This window comes from Scatophagus argus, chromosome 7 (assembly GCF_020382885.2).
Source record: "Scatophagus argus isolate fScaArg1 chromosome 7, fScaArg1.pri, whole genome shotgun sequence".
NCBI classification, from domain to species: domain Eukaryota; kingdom Metazoa; phylum Chordata; class Actinopteri; family Scatophagidae; genus Scatophagus; species Scatophagus argus.
Genome location: NC_058499.1, coordinates 5,867,355 through 5,892,290, shown reverse-complemented (window position 1 = coordinate 5,892,290; position 24,936 = coordinate 5,867,355). Strand labels below are relative to the sequence as shown.

The following is a 24,936-nucleotide window of genomic DNA, read 5'->3' as shown; positions in this document are numbered from 1 at the left end:
CAGAAAGTTTCAGTTGAGTTTAATTTAACTTCACAAAGTTTTTCTTGGCCCAAGGTTTTACAGGAATTTACTGGATCTTCGACAGGAGCTGCAGCACATTCGGAGGCTCTTTAACATTCTGTTTTTGGTCTTTGTCTGCTATCGACATCTGCTATCACCCGGCCATTTTAAATGCATTGGGCCCTTGGGGTATTTGCATTCCTGTCAAAGAGCAGGTTAAGAGAAGTATGTTTGTGTGTCCGTGTGTGATTTAAGAATCATACTGCTTCACTTGTCAGAGAGAAACAGGCCAGAGGGCATCACCCTGATCAACTGACCGTACCTGTTGCTCTGATGATAGCAGTGAGATTATCCTCCCTTTGAAAAAAAAAAAAGAAAAAAGATTTTATCTTTGCATTTTAATGGCCTTTAAAATGTTAGATGATAAAATGTTTGAACATATGCCTGAAGTACATTAAGTCTTTCTCCAGCTTCTCAAAGTAAATCTGTGAGCAGTTTGAAACTGGGTAATAGACTCTGTAAACCAGCCTTTCAACACGTCGGCTTTTGCTAAGCAGTAGCTGTTGTACTCTAGTACCACTAGAGGGAGCCAACAAACAACACATAGAGATGCCTGCCTGTCTTAATCACAGAAGGGCCAAAATGACAATGGTCATCAAGTAAGTGTGGTATTAATCATGGCTCAACCTAACCCAGAAGTTGTAATTTTTATAATTAAAAAACGTCAACAATTAAGGTTTAAGTTAATTTGAAATGGGCTGTATAAGAACCAGTATCCCCTGAGAAGTTTTGGTGATTCATAGTAACTTGTCACAATACCTTAATAAACCAAATAATCAATTATTGATCACTTACAAGATCAGTAATGTATAGTATACTGTGTCCACGTGCTGCTCCCCTCCAAATGATGATGAAGATATGCAGGCCTGTGTCTACATAGAATCATTTATCCTTGCATGCTTTGCACCCTCTATATCCTGCTTGCTGCTGTAATATTGTAATTTCCCAGTAATGGGACCAATCAAAGATTATCTTTTATCTAGCTGAATCACATGTCCATCCTGAGGGATGGAAAATCACCTGACCAGAAACAAGTGAAACATTTAGGCAACTTTCCCCAGGTGGTCTCACACTTCAATTCACATGACGCAAGCAACTCTCACATGTCAAACTAGGTGACTGTCATGAGACATCATAGTGTCACCCAAAGTTTTGCACTTTGAGAAACTTGCAAGAGAACAGGACGTCCTGTGGGGGGGAAAAAAGCCACTGTGTGCTACTGAGCTCTGACCTGCTTACTCACTGTCAGGATGAAAACATAAATGAATGGCGTACTTGAATAATAATAGCTTACGAGCAAAAACTTGTTATAAATCGCTCCATTTGCATTAAAATATGTGGTGAGATATGATGCAGTAAAAGAGTGAAACAAACACGAGAGAGGAAAAAAAAAAGACAAATATATCAGAATATGTTAGACCAGCGTGCGTAAATCAAACACACGTGCATTTTCCTGATATTCCACAATCATGAATAATAAATATCACCTTTCTAAAAGCAAGAAATAAACAGGCCATAATTCCTGCAGTAAGCACTGATGTCAAATGTGTAGAAATATATGAAATATGAGCTCAGGTGTTATCTCATTTTTGCTGCATTTCCACCTTTGCCAAACTCTCGCTGCGGATTTCCGTCACTAGGCGGCGCTGTGCACCAATTATCCCCTGCTGTAAAGGCGTTGTCTGTCTCGCCCGCCTGCGTACGAAGACGGCACGCTGGAGAGGTTTGCAGGCGCACTCAAAGTCATTAGGCTAATGGGATTGTTGTGACATCAAGGGAAGTTATAGTGTGTTGCGCCACAATGAGCCGAATGTACCGACTAAATGATGATGCATGACCAGCACTGAAACAGCTAGATATTCCATCCCATAATTACCCTCCGAGCCACACACTCACATCAGCGGTGACAGCCTGATTCTGTCATGGCTTCAGTGATTTATAACCCTGCTCGTCCATACTGAAACCGAACACCTTTGTTAATCGAGTGTGATACTGATACTCTTTAAAAAAAAAAAACAGCAAACTGAATAGGCCTGTGAGCCTTTCACTGCACTCTTTTTATTTGTTTGCCACTGTTGAAAAGTAAGGGGTGCGTTTCACTGCTTAACTGGATTACAGTAATCTCTTAACAACACAAAAGGGTGTAATCACTTTTTTTTCCAACAAAAAAAATCCCCAAAACTTTTCATCCAAAAACAATTCCGTTGAAAACTTGTCTTATTCTGTTTATACAGATAAAAAAAATGCTCAGCTGCTTTTAACAAATTTTATTGTTATTTTGACCCTTCCATCGTTTAGGCTGCTGTTGCTTGCTTAGCTCCTGTGCGTAAAACCAAAGCAGCTCTTGAGAGGAAAATCTGAGAGACGCGATGGGACCTGAGGAGCTTATAGGTGCTGTTGTTGTGATGAGAGGGTAAAGAAGTGTGTGTGTGTGTGTGTGTGTGTGTGAAGGAACGTTATGGGATAAAACAGACACAGAGGTCAGCCAGTGAAATCATTTCAATCACTACATCAATCAAACGATCGATTCCTTCTTAGTCCACAGCTCGGACGCAAGACACGGCAGTGAAGAAGTGTCCGATAATGGATGCACAAACATCGGCTGCTTGTGTTACGTACATGCAGCCACAACAGTTTGACGACGCTGACATCGGCAAAGTCTGCTCTGTGTTATCAAGGGGATGATAGGAAAATCAAGACGCTGCGCTTTGCTCGGCGCACAGCCAAATGGGCACCAGGGGCCGATGGGAAATCAGGGTGGGGGTTGTGCGTGCGTATTTTTTTTTGAGAGGGTCGGACTTAAAGCAACCAATGAGAAAGTGGCTGCTCTGACTGGTGAGTCGTCGGGAGGTTATATACTCTACATCTCACTACGAAGGTGTATTTAAACTGAACTGTGTGGTGGAGAGAGACGGGCGAGCGAGGAGAGAGAGGAACACACACACACACACACGTCAGGCACAACAACAGCAACAACAACAATAACAACAGGTACTCGCTCATCAGGGATCGATCAACCAAATCGGGTATCTTCTCTTGTAATTTTGAGGCTCCGTTGGAAAGATTTTGGAGATGTCCAACGTCCAGTTATCGAGCAGCGCGCTGGAGAGGCTGGTGGCCCGGAGGACCTTCCCTCTCCACAGACGCACAAGCGTCTGCCGCAACCTCTTTGGTCCGGTGGATCATGACGAGCTCAGCCGGGACATGAAAGCCAAGCTGAGAGAGATTTCCGAGCGGGACCAACAGAGATGGAACTTTAATTTCGAGACCAACACCCCGCTGGATGGGAATTACGAGTGGGAAGAGGCGCCCGTGGATAAGACCCCGGCGTTTTATCGGGACTGTGTTCAGAGCGACAGGACCAGGGTGCCTGCCACTCCCGTCAAGCAGACGCCCTCCGCGGACTCTGTTCTCCCGGAGCCCCCTCGTTTGGATGTAATGGAGCGCCTGGCTTTGCCCGAGAACAGCAGCACTCCCTCCCCGGTGGAGGTCAACCAGGAAAACCGCTCAGACAAGCTCAACTCAGGGAAGCCGACTCACAGACAGGTCCCGTGTGTTAGACGCAAGAGGACGGCCACTACTGACAACAACACACACATCACAGGTAATTAAAGTAGATTTAAAGTCTCGTGTTTGCCTCACGCGCGCTGTTGGGTCCATCGCTTCTCCCCATATTTAAACTTCATCGTGCGTAATGTTCAGCTCAAGTGGATTTATGTGTCTTAACTGTATTTTTTTCCGTTTCCTCAGACTTCTTCGTGAAACGAAAGAGGGCTGCTGATAGAAAATCTAATGATGTGAGCGGCTGCCATCAATCCAAGTCCCCAATCCCGGTGGAACAAACTCCACGTAAGAGGATCCGTTGAAGGTATGAAGATTTATCGTATTTCATAAACACCTCAGGCGGTTTAAAATCCGTAAATCTCGCCCGTTAAGTTTTGGTACACCTTAAATGCTAAAATTGTTTATTTATTAAGAAGCGTGTTCATCCTTGGGGTGGCTGCATTATTGCCATTTACAGCTCTTCTGTTTTTCCATCATTGACTGTAAATGATTACGTGAGCCAAAAGGTGAAGGCAGTCTTGTCGGTGAGGGGGTGGGGAAAGTTTGTGGTGGTGGTGAAATCGCAGTAGTAGTGATAGTAGGAGCTGTAGTAATACTAGTGGTCGGGGGGAGGGGAGTGTGCGTCACGATGTGGCGGGAAAAGGCACAGGGTAAAGGGTGACGCCTGCTGCTGTCTCCTGTGAAAGCTGACTCGAGTGTTTTCTTCGGAATTGCACCTTCGGAGAACTTATCGGCTTTTCTTTTTTCTTCAGGTCGTTTTGCACTATATGCCTGCGCATTTTCGAGGATCGAGGGGAGGATGTGCCCTCCCCAACGCCACCCCCGCCCCCTGCAACTCAAAACGCCGGAGAAGAGAAGACAGGGGACGGTGTCCGGAGACAGAAGCCCCGACCGGCCGGCCGCCGCGGCTCGGTGCGCCCCGGCGGAGCGCAGCCTGAACACCAGAACAGATTCTCAGGACTGAAACGGTTTGAGGGGGAGGGAAGGGAGTGGAAAGAGCAAAATTTCGCCGAATGACTTCTATCCAGTACAAATGTAGCATTCATTGTTGCTTTTGCATACAGCCACTCGACAGTGTTAAATGTTTTAACATCTGTGCAATCCTAAATTACTTTAAAAAAGAATTGTCTACACTGGCCAAAAGTGTACAGCTTTATAGAGACAATAGCTTATAAATGTTTATTTCTGTTCTGTTTTTTTCTGTAAATGTATATTTTAAGACTATTCTAACTTATAATTTATTTATGTTTCTTTATATTTGTTAAAATGCCTTGACGATTTAGCCAGAGGGCATATTTTTATTTTATTTTATTATTTCCATTTTGTATTGTGATGTTTTGCAATCATGTAGCTTCCCCATAGTAGTTCACACTTGAAAAAAAATAGGTTTCTTTGTGTTTCTGAGCCGTTTTTTGTGTTTTCATACAAGTGCCCTAATTATGTCTTGCAAGAGATGAGAATAAAATATTTTTCACTTCAACTTTACGCCGCTTTGCTGGTGTGTTTTTGTCCCTTTTACTCCTCTTCGCTTCTTCGGGGTGTTTTGAAACTGGTCTTGAGTCAAATTGGTCTCAAAAGTGAGACGAGAGACCAGACGTCTTTGTGTTTTCTGGTTTCTGCCTCATGTTTTTGTTCAGGAAAATGTGTGCATTTAATGAAAGCCGACCGCATTCTCATTTTGGGCTCCAAATTTAGAGATGCTTGAATGTATTTCACACAAGCAAAGAAAGCACAATAAACTCCTGAATCAACGCAGTGTTATCGCACACATTTACGACGCCCCCCTCCCCCCTCCTCCCCCCATCCCAGGGGCCCGCAGGTACATTAGGCCCCGCCTGTATCTGTCTGCCTCTTTGGGCTCATATACCTTGCGGGGGGAAAACGCATTCAGACGTGCAGCCTTGGGCAGCATGGCAGCTGCGGGATATAGGCTGGGATTTAAAGGCCCTTTCGCTCCTCTAAAGAAGCAGCAGCTGCCTTTGGATCCCCGCTTTGTCCGCCACGAAGACACCCCCACATCCACCCGCACTCAACAAGCCCTCTAAAGACACACACACACATACACACAGTGTTTACCCCGCCGTGGATACACCGGGCGTGGAGGCCACCTGCCAGAGCTGGAAAAAGAAAACTACTAGTCTTTGTAATTGTCCTCGTCTATTGAAACAAACCATTCAGCAGGTCATACTTGCAAGTTTACCCTTAATTGAAAGAAGGCAAATGCAGCAGTGTCTGAATGCGCACCGGGGCCTGCGCCGCCTGTCAGCGCGCACAAAACAAAGGCGTATTTCATAATTTTTCCATTAGTTTCTCCGCTTGTTTGAGCTGCGTCGACTGTCTGACATGAAATGTTTTGATGAAAATGGAGACTTTTGATGGCCAGAGTGACTTTGTCAGCTCTATGCAGACATAAGCTCTGACGGGCTTGTTCTGATTTCCAACACAAAGCGCTCTCCGGCTCCATTCTTTCCTTTTTGTTGCCATATGGCAAATCCATGTAGACATAGCCAAGACCCATTCAGTCAACCTCAGAATGTCCTGCATCAGAGAACAAAAGACACTTTGTCTGGCTGCTCTATTGATACGGATGGGCGAAAAAAATATTATAATTAATCTATGGCTATATCCAGCTAATTAACGCCCATATGCCCACGGGGAGCTGAGAGGCCATTCAGTGTAGTTTTAAATTCTCAATAGTTTACATGTTAAAGACAACAGCTGTTCATGTGTTACTTTAATGAAGTCCCCTCTATGTTGGAGACTGGACACATTCAAGGGCTCAAGTCCCCCCTCAGAGTTAAAGGGGTCATCTTCCTTTATTTGTCTCTACAGCTGTGCAACTATATAAAATTTGTCCCAATAAATAGAATTTAAAATCGCGTTCGTTTTCTCAAATGGGTGTTGGATCTGAGCTATTGCAGCAAAGGTCACAGGTTAAGGTCTGAAATTCAACTCAGCATGCTCCTCTTTAGGCAGAAAAAATATCTGTACTTTAAACAAAAGCAGATCATTTCATTCAGACTGCACAAAAACTGACACAAATATTACACATTTCTATGCCAGGGCCCTCACATTTCGTGCCCTGATGGATTTTCACAGTTCAAATGGGCTGATGTTGAAGATGTTGTATGACAAGCACGACTTAATTCAGCCCCGTTGTGTGTATGATGGACATAAAGGAAAGAGATGACAGCTAACATGCAGACCTCATTAACAAGCCTGGAATATAATTAAACAAGCAGCTGCTGATGGAGAGAATCAGCCTCATTGGGCCCTTCAGTCTCCCGTCTGACCTTTAACTCCCATCCAACTTAATTTGTCTCAACCACCAGCAAAATGTAATCAAACATTATTTACTTTAATCTCATCAAATTCTATATCATAATGAGGTCAGCTAACTTCAGTCACAATTAAAACTGATGTGACCTTTTAGGTGGTGATCACCATAAAAAACACGAACAGATTAACGTGAATATAAACATTACATAAACAAAAGCGGTGCAATATGAACAGGCCTTCATTCCTTTGAATTTAATTTTACTTTACAAGATAGTTCATTCTCAAAAAAATGTGTACAAAAATAAAACATTTATTTTTTCCTTTCATCAGTGTAACTGGAAGAAGAGATTTTTAACATTAAATGACTGCAATTTTTCTAAAAGTTTATCTTAGAAACTGACAAATACGTCCTCTGTGTGCGTCTTTATGTTAGTCTGTTAATTATTTCTTTAGTAACTAATCCCGCTGACTGCGAATAAAATCGCCTCAGTCCTCAGTAAAATGCATCACCAGTTCCTCAACATTTTTCTCCTGTATGGGTCTGAAGTGGCAAATGATTTGGCTGCCACTTCGACGCGCACACTGGCTTTGAGGCTCCATGAAAATGTAGCCTCTAAAAATATAATCTCAGAGAAAAGAGAAAAGAAAAAAAAACGTAAATCACAATTTCCTCTCAAAACACACAAATAACGGGGTAGTCTGCAAAGACTGCAATTAAATATAGAAAGGAGGAAAATCAGCCAAGGGGAATTAGCATTTTCCATGACCATCTGGCACCGGCGCAGGAGACAGGGAACAAAGGCGAGCTGGATGGAGAGAAGAGGCGAGTGTGCCATCGTATTGACCTGCAAATGAGGCTTTGTCACCGAGTTAAAGCTCCCTGACCCCCTTTGCCGCCCCCCTCCGCAGAAAAACTTCTTTTTTTACCTATAGCGTGACGAATTGAGGCCTGAATTCAGGTCTGAGTATGTTTTGAAGCTGCAGATCAAAACTATCAAGAAATTACTGAAAAACTGCAAATAATCTAATTCCACAAAATTTGATTATAAGGCAGCATGAAGCACATCATTACCAGTTTATATGATTCTCAGCTGTTTTAAAGAATACGGTGCCCTGAAGGGCTCAAAAAGACGGACGGGACGGCGTTAATGTGGATGCATTTCATTTCAACCTGGGCTTAAACCTCCTGACATACAGAACTCCCGCTTTTGTTTTAGCTTTAGTGATGGACATTTCGATAACTGGAGACAATCAGTGAAAAATCTTATTTCTTCTTGCTTTTGTCTCTCTGTTTGTGCCTTGATGCCCAGAAGGTTCTGCGTGGGACGTGAAGGTTTGTGTGCGCTTAACCAGAGCGTTTTGTGGGTGGAGCGGACTGCGTGTGTGTGTGTGTGCAGTGGGGGTGGGGTTGTTTATAGGTTTTTTTGGACACCTGTGCCATCCCCTCAACCACAACACCCCCCTACCCCAATCCACTCCACGAGTGAAGTGGACAGACAGAGACCCACGTGTTTGCATAAAGGCAAGGAGCGATCTGCTGTCTATGTGTGTGTGTGTGAGTGTGTGAGGGACAAACTGATGATGTGTGTCGAATTAACCTTAAGTAAAAAAATGATCATACACAGTCACGGTAAAACACACGTAACGGAAACACGAAAACACGGCCATACATACAAAAAGAAAAGAAGAAATAAACAACCAGGAGGACAACAAAGCATCTAAAATACTGATGGGGTTTAATTAACTGAGTAGTAAAATATTATTCTGTTAATATAATAAAATGTATTAGGCTACAGCAGTTTCTAAAGAATGAATCCATATTAATACTTAATGTGATTTGCTCTTCAAAATGCCAAATATCTTAAAAAATCACGGTGACATCAGAGTGAGAGACCAAAACGTCCTGGGTGTGAAACTCAGGACGTCTGTAGGTCACGTTATTTTGGGTTTGGGTTCTTCTGGATGCAGACGTGCCCCAGTGTGTTTTTTCCCCCTCTTTTCCTCGCCTCCTCGGCCCTTTTTTCTCTTTACATCCACTCAGTATTCATGCCCGTGGATAACAAAGAGCGCGGCTCAATCCACGCAGGAGGCGGTGTGGCAGGGAACTCGTGGCAGCTTTTCAAATATCTTCTTTCTGTCTCCTCCTTTTCTTTGCATCTCGACTTTGGTCTCGGTTGGAAGAAAGAGGGGTGGATGGTGGTGGTGGTGGTGGCGGTGGTGGGGGAGTAAATCAGCCTCCCACCCTCAATCTCTAATTCACTTTGCTCTCCCCACGCATCAAGGGGATCGGATTTAACGCTGCGCAGAAGAACAGCAGATCCTTTACAATGTTTCATAACGTGATGAAGTGAGCGGCTTAACGTCCCGCTTCTGCATTGCACACATGCAGCCTGCTGCCATAGAAAGCCTATGAGGAAGCGAAGAGGTTTGGCCTTAAACTAATTTACCTGCCTTTAAAACATTTTCTGTTATAATTGCAGGATATTGTAAACATGCGTATGTAATTAATGCTGAGATCTTAAATGCGCTTCACGCGGGAAACATAGAAGATTTGTTGACATAAACAAAAAATATTTTAAGACACAACACTCAGCTAAATGACTTGAGGTGCACGTTTTTGTTTTTGTTTTTTCCAGTGTAAAGAGAATCAATTAAAGGATGTCTGTTCTCTATGGCTTTGGTCATTTTTCCCGCCTGGATAGGTGAAGAGGTCGTGCTATTGATTTGGCACTATTTGGCACCAAATTCCATCGTCCTCATTCCATCACAGACACATTCCAAAATGTTTTTTTAAATGTTAAAATACTCAAATACTATTTAGGATTAATTATATTGTGAAAAAATCCAGTTAAGTCATAGTTAGGCCTTGAACTACAGTGCGAGATAAAGGCAAAATCTTGTTCGGTTTACTTTGGAATGAATGGACCTGACAACACCAAAATGGAATGCAACCGATGTTAATATCCACCTGATGACAAGTCAAAATGTCTGCTGTGGAAAAAGTCCAGGTTCGTCCTGTATAATGGTACTTCATGTACGCTGTATGTGTCTAAGTAGAACAATTTAAAACAGCAATTTATTCACACCCTGTCTGCATTATTATCTTTCTTTCATTTGTGACCTCATGTCCATGGGTATTTTACAGCACCATAGGAGAGATTATAGATAATAGTTTAGAATTAATTCAGGTATTAAAGTATAGGCATGTGATGACATGTCAAGCGTTTTCTTTCACCCAGTGCAGTACTAAACAAACAACCAAACAACCGGCAAGACTCAGAGCTGCCAGTGTGTCCTTGAGAGAGACACTGATTCCTGTTTGATTGATCAACAGATTACCATCACCATATGGTGAGTGTGTGTGTGTTTTAACCAGTGCTGCATTCCCTCAGACGACACACAGCAGTGCAGCCTGAATGCCTTCACAACATGCAGCTTCTATCAGGGCAATTTCAAGCTAACTGACACAAAAAGGGGCCGTGCAGCCACCCGGACTTGTTCTTTTCCTTTTTGTTTTTGGTTGCACAGAAGGCTCGTAACTTTCTGTCAGACGTTTTTAAATTTGAGTGTGATGTGCCTCCTCATAGGAGATTCTAATCACCTTTATATTTTCTTATTAATAATACAAATAACATACGTTTTTGTCATCAAAGTCAAATCAAATCCAAGAGCTCAGGATTGTCCTTTTATTAGAAAAGCAGATCTTTAACTTTGTGTTGAGAGTCAGTTTCCTTGTTGTAACTCAGTTAAGTCAGAGGGCGAGCCTGTTGGCATGGGAGAAAACCAAATAATATCACTGAAGCACAGTTGAAGCTGACAGTAGATGATTTAATCATACACAGCTGCTTACAGCCTGTTTTAGGCTGGTGGTCGGCATTCAGAAGAAATCGTGTTGAGACACCAGCTCACGCTCAGTCAAACAACAACCCACTGCGGCTCTTTGAGTTTCACACATACTGCACCCATCAAAAACTGCATAGCTTCACTCGCGAGTGATGGCTTTACAACCAGAGAGCCATATGCAGCTCTGCAGGAAGGGGCCTGCTTCATTGTGGCAGTAATTGGACAGAGAGGAGAGAGGAGGAGACACAGATAGTGTGATGACACTTGAGAAATGAGATCTAACTCCATCCCAGCGCCAGTCCTGACAGCCAGAGTCCTCCACCTCCATTCTTCTCCTCTCTCCTTTTGTTTGGATGCTTTTCAGTCCCTCTGAAGCAAACCTGTTCCCCTTCACGACTCTTCTTGCATGGGATGTGAGTCCTCTGTTGAACGGCTGCTGTCTCTGTTTTATCTGTCCATCCATCCATCCCTGACGCGTCTCCTGCTCGTTCCTCTCCTCCATGTCCCTTCCCATTGACAGAGCAGTTTTCTTCTCCTTCAATCATCTTGGCTCATAAAACTTGGGGAGGAGGACTAGCAGGCCGTGTTTTCAGGGCTGGCTACACCGCTATGGGTGCACTGACTCGGACTAATGCTATTCACGCCTCACATTTGCTCGCCAGGTCCTATGAAAAGGGATGGCCATAGCAGCCTTTATGGGACACACAACAAAGGGCCATCATTCATCAGGCAGCAGAGCACTGAGGAGTGTCAGAATTTGGGTTCATCCCACTAGCTGTCAGCTGCTTGCATTTGCTAGCATCACGCTCGAGCATGGTCGCCTTTATTTTGAAAAAACAGCGACTTGCAAGCTGAAGATAATGAGGAAAAGTTTGAAGAAAGTATGATCTGTCCTGGATTTTACATTTGAACTTTAACATGGTATGATGGTGTGTGTGTGTGTGCGCGCACGCGTGTGTGTGCAAGCGCAACACACACAGAGACAGGCGTGCACTTTGGCTCAGTGTCTGGTGGATATATAGATATATAGCCATGCTCCTGGGTCACCAAGCCACTATTAATCTTCACCTTCACTTGGCTGCTCCTTCACATAGGGCCAGCAGCTTTAGAGGCGTGTTGGCAGCTCACAACAATACCCAGAATGCTGCGGGGCCTTGTCAGCCTGTCCTAATTTGTGGCTGTGGTCCTGGGGTTGAATTCAGCCGCTGCTGGCTGCTTGACCTGCTGTATTCTTTTGGCGGATTAGCAACATCTTTTAGTCTCCACGCACAGCAACACCAATGAGCTGATACACAGCCTGCAATTACACAGCAGGAAGGGCCTGCTTAAATGCACAGTTGCATGCCTGCGCACGCACGCACACACACACACACACACACGCGCTCTTAAATGTTTATGGATGGATAGATGGAAAAATGAATAGTCTGCTGTGCAGGGAAAAAGAGGCAGGTGATGTGGCGGCAGGCTGCTTTGAAGAAGACTTAAGAAAGAGTGAGAGGCAGGCTGAAGGGGAAGGGAAACTGTCTCAGTGTGTGTTTTGGGGTTTTGTACTTACACAGTGGGTATTCAGTCTACATTGTACACATTGGAATCAGTGAATCGCGGGGCTGAGCAGCAGCTTATCTTCACAGAGGTGGCACTGTACCCCATCAGAGCATCAGAGTGCCAGCAGATGCCTGCCAAAGATGAAAACGGCCAAATTCTTCCAATTGGGATGCACCTCAGGGTGTAATTCAGGAGACGTGACCATTCTCTTATGCTATAGCGTCTTGTATGTCAGTAAGGAAGCTCCTTGTGTGCTGATGGCAAGTGTTAAGACTCATTTGCTTATGTATGTTTTCTGTCAATATATATTATATAGGCAAAAATATCCAGACACACCTCTTTATGGGGCTGTTGTTCAGGGGTTGGGCTCGACCCCGGACTTCCAGTGAAGGGAAACCTTAATGCTTCAGCATATCAAGACATTTTGGACAATGCTATGCTTCCAACTTCGTGGCAACAGTTTGGGAAAGGCCCTTTTCTATTCCAGCATGACTTGGATGAGTTTTGTGTGGAAGAACTTGACTGGCCCACACAGAGTCCGGACCTCAACCTCATCCAACACCTTTGGGATGAACTGGAAAGGAGGTTTTGATCCAGACCGTTTGGTCCAACATCAGTGTCTGACCTTTCAAATGCTCTACTGCTCTACACTCACTAACAACTTGCTTGTGTTTACTCTGCTTTTCCATATAAAATCCTCTGCTCTGTATGCCTGCAGTTTTTCATGTGTGTTAAGTCATTACAGTCATGGCAGGTTGTTAAAGTTTCATCAGCAGTAGGCCCAGTTGCATTGAAAACTGTAATTGTAGCTCGAAGTGGCAGCGATTGCAGATGTGTTGTTATTTCACCGGAACTGCAACAACTAAATTCCTTGAAAAAAGAATAAACAAGGCAGGCACAAAATCCAGTTTTAAGTTTTAAAAATAATCTGCCAAACTATACACACAGAGGCACCATGTTAACCCCCAAATGAAACAAAAGACCTAAGGAACAGATAACAACAGGCAGATATGCAGCAGGTCAAGTGCAGATCGGAATTGGCAGTGCAGTGTAGGATCTTACAATGCACACAAAGCCCTGAACGATGGGAATAGGGAAATTGGCAAACCTAACATGGTCCCCTGCCATCATCCCTCACTCCCTCCCTCAGTTTCACAACAGATGCTATGTTCCATGAAGACACTGTCAGCTGCACAAGAATGGGCTGAAATTTGTTGACAATGATGGCGGGGACTGGAGGGCCAAAAAAAAAAAGAACAAAAAAGAAGAAAGAAACAAAAAAAACATTGTCAAAGTTAGCATCTGAGTTTACAATGACGACACAGCACCGGGGAGGAGGGCAGCATGCGAGTGTATGCAGAGACCTCTCTCCAGGAATAGGACCTATCGCTATGGAAACACACCCCTTCCCTCCCCACTACTATTACTATAGTATAGACATACACACACACACACGCACGCTCACTCTTGTCAGCTGCAGGCCAGGCGCTGTCTGAGCCCAGATGGTGGTGAACTGCATAACTCACTTATCTGTCTCTGGCCTCTAAAGGAATGCTTAAAGTCCTCTCCAATTCCCAGTGGACGTCACCAAAACAGAGACAGAGCGAGAGAGAGAGAGAGAGAGAGAGAGGGAGAGAGAGAGGAACACCATCTGCTCCGAGACACCAAGGACACCCCCCCCACCACCTTCCTGTACGTCCCCCAAATTCATCCTCTCTTTTTTACTTTGAACCACCCAATATCCTACTTGTGATCCGTGAGCTGAGAGGTCACTGGGAACAATCAGGACCATTTGATTTGTTAAGGGCAGCGTATCCACCAAACGAATGTTGTCACATCAGTCTATGAGATGGGTTAAAACGAACAGGAGTTTTTCCTCTCATCCGACTCTTTAACTGGTTCAGATAAAATGAAATTTACTGATCCTGCTGTGGGGAAATTCACTTGTCATGGCAGCTTACAAGAACAGAATAAAGCGCAAAAAGCAAAAGTGTGAAAAACAGGAAGGTAACGATTATGAGTAAGTATGGCAAAATTAAATTAAAATTATACAAATTCAGATGATCAGTGTGTGTATAAACATTTTTTTTATCCATGTTTATATATGTTTTCTTCACAACACATTTTTATTTACAACTGCAGTGTATATGTATATAGTTAGTTAGTTTCGTCGCATTTTGTCGCATTGAGTTTTTAGTAGCCTGAAGAAAACAAACAACAAAATAAGACAAAACATCAGAGCACACTCTCCTGTGCTCTACAACTACTAATGATAGACTAAAAGGGAAAAAAATGATAAAAGCGGAGATCTCACACTTTTTAAAAACATTTCACATACCCCTCAATTTTAAACTGGTGCAATCATTAAATTTATTTACTGATTTATTTTCCCATCTGTCTGATCATGAATGTTTTATTTTAGCAGTATTAAGTATTATTTTTCTGGTACAAGCACATTTCTTTGTGCACAGTTTTCATACATACAAATATGAACAAACATCCCCGTTTTCCTGCTCTGAGTGAAAAGACAGTAATGAAACACATAAGCCCAGCACCAAGAGAGACTGCGTACTATGTGGAGGGACAGTACAAACCAAGGGTCACCGGGTTCAGTCTATACAGCCTTCTGTGCAGGAATCTCCTCTTTGCTCCGCATGGTTTGCAGACTGGGGCTTTCCAGAAAGCCTGTATTTACGCATGCTTTTCCATCCAAACACAGTGAAAATAAATGTTGCAAATGAGTGTGCAATGCCTTTGCAAATTAGTTACACATGAACGCATTTTTTTGTGAAACGGTTTAAAATCTCCTAGAAGGAATCAACGTTTTAGCTTAGCTTATATCTGAGATGTGATTTTTTTTTTGTATTAGATAGAATAGCTGTGTTTATATTTAATGATTTTACAACAGATCATAATTGAGGCGGTTGTTACAAGCGTAAAAATTTAATCGTGGAAAGACATGTGAGGAACAGAGATGAAACGACTCAAAATAAATCATAAAAGAGATTTGAAAACACTTAAAAGTGGGTGGCAAAAGCACCAGCCTCATTTGCTGTCATCACAGTGCCAACGATTTACTCTCACTCTTTAAGCCCCAGATTTACCAGCACACCCTTCTCCACCTTGTTGCAGAACGCTGCACTGCTTAAAGAGGTGAAATCTGGGGAGATCTGCACCACCCACTGAGTCAAGTGTGGCTCAGGTGTGTGTGTGTGTGTGTGTGTTCACCACATGTGCCTGTGTGCATGCTGGTGTGTGGTCCGTCCTGATCGTGTAAGCATAATCAGAAGGTTTTCTTGGTCTTGCACATGCCTGCATTTGCACACGCAGAAAAGAGTAAATGTAGCTTTGAGACAGAGAGATAGCGAGGGAGAGAGGGAGACTGAGAAAGATATGGCAGCAGGGATATGCTTGCAGCAGTACTGTAAACCAGAAATGTGACATTAAGTGCACAGAGTTCTTTAAAATACCTTTTTGTAAGAAGACCAGAATGAAGAATAGAAATTCTGACCAGTGTTCAGAGTGTTTTGCATACGCTTTAAGTTGTCACTGGTGCAAGGGATTAATAAACAAAAAGTAAAATGATGCACTGACATGCAGCACAGAGGCAGCCACATCTGCCATCGACGGGCAGAACATCTCCTGTTCTGCTGTGAAGGACATGTGGCGGGATGGTCCGTCAGGGCGGATCTGAACTTTAACTCCATGTTGATGTTCAGTGAAATCAAAGAGGCTGTTGCAGCACAGTGATGATCTGCAGTACACAGACAGTTTCCTGTCAGTTATGGCAATAGATTATTAGATTAAGTGAGGTGGGGAAAAGGGTTTTCCCCCTCGCAGTCTTTAGTTCTGAGATTAGTAACATGAATTTATTTACCAGTGATGAGACAAAATCTGCCTCCACTTTAGTTCTGAGATCTGCGGTACGACACCAAAGAACAACGTTGGATGAGTAAGTTTTAGTACAGTTCTCCCCTTCAAATGCGGACTTTGTTTCAGATTCAGAAGCACACAGATTCTTTCAGTCACTGCTACAGTCGGATAAATTCAAAATCCTTGTGTTCACAAAATTTTAAGCAAGCTGAGTCCCTCAAAGCTTAACTCTTCTAACAGTGGATTCATCAAAGTTTCCCGATAAGTAAACGCTTAGTAAAGTCTCGGGTCATGACATAAGTCTCCAACAAGTCAGGACAGGCATCCTCCATCATGTGGCCTCACAGCGCCACCAGCTCTGAGCGGCTTTCTGTCAGACTCCGACAAAACGTGTGGAACAAATGGCACCAGCCAAATGGAGTGGCAATAAGGCGAGGGGCCCTCTGTGAAGTGTGTGTGTGTGTGTGTTTGTCTGAGCGTGCGTGTGCAGGAGCGCGTGTGTGTTGATAAAGTGTACCCAAGCAGACAGGACGTGGTGTGTGTGGATTTTGCAGAGTGAATGGGAATTGTGTACTTTCAAAAGAGAGGGGGGTGTCGCCCTGTGTGAGAGTGAATATCGGAGCCCTCTTTGAGTGAGGGCGTGTGTGTGTGTGTGTGTGTGTGTCACAACAGTCCAGAGTGGGTGAGAAAGCGAGGCCTGTCGGTTCAAGTATGCCCCCATGTGACCGTTGTGAGAAGTAGAAGGTCTGGAACTGGGTAACAAGTTAAAGACAAAGCAACAGAAAGTGTCTCAGTGTCAGAGCAGCTTCAGCGCTCGTTGGCACAGATTCGTTGGCACAGTCTTGGAAACACTCCTGTAGAGATGAACAGATACTCCGAGGGCTAATCTCTCATTTGATCTGTCAGCGATGGTGACCAATGCAAATTCTCACATAGGTGTTCAGCTGGGTGGAGACCTGGTGACTAAGGAGGTCAGAGCAGACTCACCAAACTGTTTAGTGAGCCTAAACGTCTGCGTTTGTTGTTCTTAGTTGATGAAGATCTACAGACAGAAATGTCATAATTAGTCCAAGAGCGTCAGATTTCCGATTCTGTCAATTGACGAGAATGTTTCTGTAAAATTACATTCCACGTTTGGGAGCACGATACGTCCTCATTTAATTAATAACGCTAACATTTTTGCTCCTGTGCAGCTGCCATCAAAACGTTGCTCCACATCATGCACTCAGCTGCAGAGCCAAAAGTCTGACTGTGCATATTGTCCTCACTGGACTAATGGATAACGTGCTCTCCTGTGGAGGGTTTGGCTGAGTGGCTTGTTGACCGTCTCAGTAACAGATCCCTGCTTCTACTGCATCCGAGGGGATTTTCACCCCTTTGACTCAGACAAAGAAGGAGAGCATTAAGATTGAAAGCCCCAAACTAAGACACTGTCACCCTCAAGAGACACTTGTAACATAGACAAGCGAGGAGGCAAGCAAAGTAAGCAAACAAAGACATCGGGACAGAGATATTGTGTGTTTATCTTTTGCTATGAAAACACAAATCAACTTTTTTTGTTTTGCTCATTTTTATCAGATGGTTGTAATGAGCTGCCTTCTGAGTAGTTCAGAAATAAGGCCTCATGATCAGAGGGCGCTCTTATCGTCAGCAGAAAACTTCAAAACCAGCAACAACAAACATTTTAAAAGCCATCTGAATCACAGGGAACCAGCAGCTTTTATCTGCGTCCCTCTCGTCCGTTCGTGACGTTGGGATTGCGATTCAGTTTCGAGATGGAGAGTCCGTGTTATCAAGCCATTATTCAAATCTGTTATCTCCTCTACCAAACCCTCCGTCATGGAATCAAACCCCCACTCGCTTCTTATGTCCGTGAATGGAGAGAAAAAAAACGTCTATTAGACTCTTTCATCTGCCCACAGCTTCACATCTGGGCTGGGATCTGACATCAGTGCAGAGGCCTGAGTAAAATGTGGGCCCCAATTAGTTAGCAAAGCTGGTTCCCTGCCTTCCATCCCCCCCCCCACACACACACACTCTTTTAGCAGAGGCAGTCAGAGAAGGGTAGCAGAGCCGGAGTGTAAAAACAGTACCAATTACATTTGGCTGCTCTTTATGAAGCTGTAAGTCGTGTCGATCTGAGCCACGCCCACCCCCACCTCTCCAAAGTCACACAGAGGCGACAAGTACACACTATAAACACCACCCAAACTGGATTTGTGGTCACTGGGATCAAAGTCACCAGTGGTGCTTGATAGGTCTGCTGCTGCATGTGTGTGTGTGTGTGTGAGAGAGAGAGAGAGCGGTAAGAGGTAATGTATGGGTTCTGTCGTTGTAATTCTTTATGACTGTAACCACTGTGTGGTTTGATGAGTGAACATGACGCTAATGTGCTACCCTCTGACGCACACTGAGTGTGTATGTGCAGCAACATGTTGCTTAAAGTGTATGGGTTTCCAGTAGAGAACATTACTTCCATCCCCACAAGGGATGAGTGTCAACCAAAGCCGATGAGCGTCTGACACACTTTGAAATGGGAGGGGTGTGAACGAGGTTGGACCGACGTGTCCACGCGGATCAACTGCTGCTTTAATGCATGTCACAAAAAATGTTTCGCAAACAGGCCAGATGTTCCAAATCAAATCCACAAGCACAGCTGTTTGTGTTATCAATTAGGAAAACAGTGCCAACCAAACCATCCATCCAGTTTCTATGCCACTTATCTGTCAGGGTCGCAAGGGAGCTGGAGCCTATCCCAGCTGACTACGGGCGAGAGGCGTACTGGACTGGTCGCCAGTCAATCGCAGGGCCAACACACAAAGACAGACAACCACACACTCTCACACTCACACCTAGGGGCAATTTAGAGTAGCCAATTAACCTAATGTGCATGTTTTTTGGTATTGTGGGAGGAAGCCGGAGTACCCGGAGAAAACCCACGCAGGCACAGGGAGAACATGCAAACTCCACATAGAAGGGCCCAGACTGGGATTCGAACCTGGAACCCTCTTGCTATGAGGCGACAGAGCTAACCACTGCACCACCGTGCCGCCCATACCAACCAAACCAAAAAAGCAAAAAGCAAGATAAGCAAGACTAAAGACCACCTGATCACCATCTCAAAGGTGGGGTAATAATCTCCCCCCTGCTGTGGAGAGGGTGCCCCTGTCTCTCCTTGAAGGATTTCATGGGAGACACAGCAGCAGACTTTAACCCGGGAGATCGCCGCCTTTGGTTAAAGCGTTCTGATGATGCTGTTATCACGTCTGCGTCATTAAATGTAACGTGATGGCCCAGCGATGGCAGTTTGAACAGTCATTTTAAAAAAATGAACAAACTGCCCAGTGTGGGGCTGCGTCTCCAGGATGAACAGGATGATTTGAATCGGCGAAGCAGTGAGTCACTGTGCAGATCTGAATCTGCTTCACGGGGCTCCGCTGCTGCTGCTGCTGCTGCTGCTGCTGCTGCTGCTGATCCCTGAGGAGCCGCACTGCAACAGTCTGTGTTGGAGCAGCTCGCTGGTCGCCTCAGTGGTGCGAATGGTAGCTGAAACAGCAGCAGCACCGATTGCTGCCGAGTGTCCTGCCTCAAGTGTCAAAGCGTAACTTTCTTAAATCTTCCAAACACCCATCCCCACAGCCCCTACAACAAAGTCTCTGGCGGCTCTGACTCCGACTGTCAAACTTTTGTCTTATCTGCAAAGTGACATTTGTTTACAGTGTTGTCGTTAACATCAGCTGTCTGACTTAAAGTGCACCGTTGACATTTTCCCTCCCCCCTTTCCTCCCTCTTCTTCTCCTTTTCCTTCCCCTCATGGTTCCTGTTGTCCTCTCTTTTACTCTTCCCGTTCCTTATTTTTCACTTTTCCTGCAGTTCTTCCTCGCTGTCTTTCCTCCCTCCTTGCTCCCTTTACTCCTCCCTCATCCTACTACTGCTTGACTTTCTCTCATCTCATTTCCTTCCGTCCTCTTTTCTCTCTTTTTCTCTGCTTTGTGTGCATCTCAGTCCGTCTACTTTCACATCCTCATATCGTCTCTTCTTGCCCTTTTTCCTTACCTCCCTCTATCTTGCTCTCTCTCACCCCCTTTTCTACCTCTTTTTTGGTCGGTCTTACTCTCTCTCTCCATTTGTTATCGCCAGCTGAGAAAAACAGAGGAGTCTTTTGGCGCTGAGCCAGAGAAAACACTGATATCCAACCAGCCCCCCTCGCTGTTCTCTCCTTGCACTGGCAGCTGTCCACAACTAAACACACAATGTAGCAGGACTGACACGCACACACACACACACACACACTCACGCTCCCTGGAGTGTCCACTGTAGTTGTTTGCTTGGTTAACATGCTCTACTATGATTGCAGTGGTCTGTATGGTGCACTACAGCCTGCAGCTGTGGACTTTTCCAAAGATTTGGCTGCAGCAGACCAGAAACAGCAATAAACTCTGGACAGTTGGAAAATAAACAGACACTTTTAGTCTTTTACACGGCCTCTTAAGTCATTTGCAATTTTTTTTTCTTTTTTACAATGATTATCTTTTTTTTTTTCTCTCTCAGACTATGCAGGCCAGGATGGTAGGACCAAGGACTCGTCATGCAACAGAAAGCATTAGTCAGACAGAAACCCTTCATCACGGGGTATGAACCATGGAATCACCAAAAACCACGACAAAAGTGTTGTGTAGCTGACAGCAGTAGTAGCAGTGTCACTAACTTCCTTCTTCCATGAAGACACTCTCACTTCCCTCATCAGGGCTATTTTCATGTTCTTACATGTCATTATGTGACGCATGAGTTTTTTGTTATTTTAGTTATTTCTGTTATTTACATAGAACATTTTGACATTTCCTCCACACTTTTCGGTATCTCATGTCTCTCGGGTGCTCTGCAGCTCTTACCTCCGTGCTTTCTGTGGAGGAAGACGTTCAAACTTACCTTTACTTGTATGGGATGTAGTGCAAAAAGCAAACTAAACGAGTGTTTAGTTATCTTATTCTGTGCAGAGAAAAATAAGGAAAAGAAGAGGTCGTCCACCCGCTGAAAATGCAAACTCCCATGATGCAGCGTTTATATTTGCATCATGAATATTTCTGTTTTGTTCTTCCTCTGTTGGCCCCTGCAAAAACTGGGGTTTGATACTCATGCTGTCTACATCTGGGGAATGAGCAAATAAACCATGCGTACGTCAAAAACAAGTTTTTCATAAACAAAGGCTGTTGCAACATGCTGAATTTATAGAAAAAAGGAACAGCATACAAGTTTTGCAAGACTATTGCAACAAATATGTTTACTGCAAAGGTGAAAGGTGAAATCCTCCTGTGCACATGTCAAAATTAATATGAAGATGTTTTGAAAAGCTTGAAACACCTGGAGTTTGTTCTCATTAATAACTCTGTCTCTATTTTTCACAGGAGGACAAATAACACCATACAACCGGTCTCACAATGCAGCGCTCGACACTCACACTCAACAGAAGCTGTAATTAATTGAGTTGCTTGCAACTTTATAAACCCCAACCCCCTTCACTCTCCTGACTGCTCGCAGCCTTGGTGCAGAGTCAGTGCAAGACTTAACATGTCCTGGATGTCTCTGCTACCTGCATGAACTTGAAAGTAATACAAACTTCATACATTTACAACTCCCATTGCGAGAAAGCTGGAAAGCTGTGTAAAGCATAAATCAAACAGATTGTGGTCATTTGCTAATCCCTCCTGACATATACTTGAAAACAGTATAAAGACAATGGATTTAATGTTTTACCCCATCAACCTCATAGATTTTTGTCACGATATGCTTATTCTGAATTTGGCTGCAGCGTTTAAAAAAGTGTGGAAGACTGGGAAGTTGTGGAGCGCTGTGTGGGACATTTAACAGGTGGAGTTTAAACAGTTTAAATGGCAACAGGAGATAGTTTTATAATTGGGTATGAAAGCAGCATCCTTGAAAGACTCAGCCATTCATATGCAAGCACGTGGTGAGGTTCAGCACTTTGTAACTTAACACTCGACGGTGTTAAGAATATTATTACGCAGAATACGTTGTAAAACCATAGTCAGAAAACACCAAACTTTTTTGGAATTAAGGATTGGGGTTGCACCTTAATGTTCAAGGATTCAAGGATTCAAGGATTCAAGGAACTTTATTGTCATACCAGCTCACATTCACATGTTTATGGTACGAAATTAGGACTCAGGTCCCGGGAGCAGTAAGTAGACTATAAAAATATAAAAATATAAAAGTACGAAGTACAGAAAATAGAATATAAAAAAGATCATAAAACTAGACATTTAAATAAGCTAAACATTTCAATAAGAAGCCGGTTTTAACATATAGCAGCCTAAGTATGCATGTGAGGTTATCTCCCAGAATGTTAATATTTAATGTTAGCAATGTTTTCCAGATGCACAACAATCCACCTTTCAGTCTTGACTGCTGCACACATGTCTGTGAGTTAAACCTTCAATTGTTTCCACACACACACATGCTGACAGCTCGTTAATGACAGGTAATAAAGGTTGTGTAAACACATCTGTTGGCGCTGAGTTACCAGACAGTAAAAGGCTGTAAAACTGCAGGCCATCAGGCCCAGCACAGAGCGCCCATTATCAGTTCAGTGTCCTCGCTCTGAGCGCCAACCCTCAGTGACAATTCAGTTGCTCCCCGTCACGGTTTGCTTTGGTTTGATTGTTTTGTGTCTATTGTGGGGACCGTGTTTGAGGGACACCCTTCAGTTTGGATGCACCGTCCCCTTTTGTGTTGTGGCACTGTGTTTTAGCACTTTACACTGCAGGGTTGTCATAAAAATCCAGTGACAAATGATTTGGAGATGATGAAGTACAACCTGAAAACATTTGTAAAAATGGTTTTGTACCTTGTAAAAGTTTGTATGATTTCATCCACCACCTAACCTGCACCCCAGCCTCAATCTAATCCTAACCCTTAAAAGGAAGTTTTAACCTTCAAACAGCCATTTGAAGTTGTCCTCACCTTCCAAAAATGACCTTACTCTGTTCGTTAAAAACTTGTTCTCAATTTACAGCAAGTACACACCACACACACACACACACACACACACACACACACTTGCTTATCTCTCGGAGGAAACACAGTAATGAGCTGGTGGGCAGGAGCATCTCCATGCTCAGAGGAGCAGGTCGTCTCAGCACATTGTACAGACAGGTCTGCTGGGAATTGGTGCCACATGGCTGATAACCAGATCTGCCTCGAGCTCTGAGCAGATGGCACCCGGCGTATCATCATTACTGCAAAAGTGTTCACCAAATAAGATGAAACCAAAAGCAGTGATTAGGAACAATCAATAGCAGTGATTAAATGGGATTTGACACAAAGGACAGGACGCGAGGACGCTGAGACAGAAGGCCTGAACACGTCCCAAAGCAACTATTAGGACCTGCACAGAGCTCAGTCGATCTCTGCTGTGAAATCTGTTGGATAAAATCAGTGGGATGCCAAGTCAGGATGCCAAATGAGATGCAGATTGACGATACAAACGAATATATATTGCTTTTTCTCCCTGCAAGTCAATGAGCTTTGGCGTCTTTTGTTTGAAATTCAAATTCATTGGTTGAATACTAATTTTACTGTTTGCCTTTCTTTTATAAGGGCTTTTTCTGACTGCATATTTGTTGCATTGTCTGGATTTTTTTATTTTTTAAATCAATGTCTTATTTTCTAAAGCAAATGCTGTTTTCTGCTGCAGTTCCCTGTATCAACCCAATCTCCTCTTTATGTGCTGAGCTTTCGGCACGGCTGACTTAAGATCAAATGTTCATGCATGCATGGTCAAATACTTTTCCAGACACCTTGTTGCTCCTCGGGATCCTTGAGAACTCCCTCCAAACGTCACCGTATTATCATTTGCTACGAACACCCAGGTGCTCGACTTTACGTGTCTCTGACTGAGCTGGGATTTACCTTTAAATTCTTACATCATGCAACTGTTTTGTTCATTTTCACAGCACTGCATATGGAAAGCGTGGATAGAGGGGTATTTGATCTAAAAATGCAGTAAATGTAAAACACAGTGCTGAGGGAAAAGGAGGACAGGGACACGCACGCACACGCACGCACGCACACACACACACACACACACACACAATATTGGCACTGGAAGCAGAACCTGTCCATCTCAAACTCTCAGAGCGCTTCCAGGTGTTTTTGGCATCCAGTTTTTCCCTTCTCTGCAGGGACTATGAATTAAAAATTATATAAAATAAAATGCTGGCTACATCTCAAGGCCAATGCAGCACATGTGGTTTTAATCACATTTTCACCTTAGGGAAGGATATGGAGGGTGATACAGAGAAGGAACCAGAGAGAAAAAGTAGGCCTAAGGATAAAGGAGAGTTTGTTGAGCAGAGGGACTTCCATAAAAACTGAACTGTTTGCTTTTAAGTGTGTTGGATTTAATCTTTACAGCTGATGAAAACTGTGAAAAATGTTATTCGATTTATTTATTTATTTTTGTTCTTCAATCCATCCTCCCTCCCGTGCGAGTGATTGAGATATCTGGGACGTGAACCTGAGCCAAAAAGGAAAAGTGAGCACAGCGATGCGTCCTGGCTTGTTTTTATTCAGCCTCTCTGGCTGACTTATTTATGTCAAGTCAGCAAAGTGGAGGTTGGGGGAAGGCCTGGGCGAGGTTCCACGTTAGTGTGTGCGTGCTCTGAGTTTGTGTGCATGTGTGCGTTCACAACACACGATTTGTTTGGCAATACGCATAAAAGTTTACCGGGAAACAAGTGGGCAGTAAAAGAG

General features: G+C 43.8%; 1 protein-coding gene across 1 annotated transcript; it reads left to right on the top strand.

The window, feature by feature from the left end:
- The first annotated feature begins 2,928 nt into the window (after positions 1 to 2,928).
- LOC124062415 (cyclin-dependent kinase inhibitor 1C-like) lies at positions 2,929 to 5,109 on the top strand. Its single transcript, XM_046395166.1, has 3 exons — positions 2,929 to 3,664; positions 3,811 to 3,928; positions 4,377 to 5,109. The coding sequence occupies exons 1-2, from the start codon at positions 3,133 to 3,135 to the stop codon at positions 3,924 to 3,926; spliced, it is 648 nt and encodes a 215-aa protein (XP_046251122.1). The 5' UTR covers positions 2,929 to 3,132; the 3' UTR covers positions 3,927 to 3,928; positions 4,377 to 5,109.
- The last annotated feature ends 19,827 nt before the right edge of the window (positions 5,110 to 24,936 follow it).

Bases quoted from the DNA above. Each gene is read 5' to 3' on its own strand.
- LOC124062415 (XM_046395166.1), top strand. From the start codon at position 3,133: ATGTCCAACGTCCAGTTATCGAGCAGCGCGCTGGAGAGGCTGGTGGCC. The intron at 3,665-3,810 runs GTAATTAAAGTA...CCGTTTCCTCAG, and splicing joins CAACAACACACACATCACAG to ACTTCTTCGTGAAACGAAAG.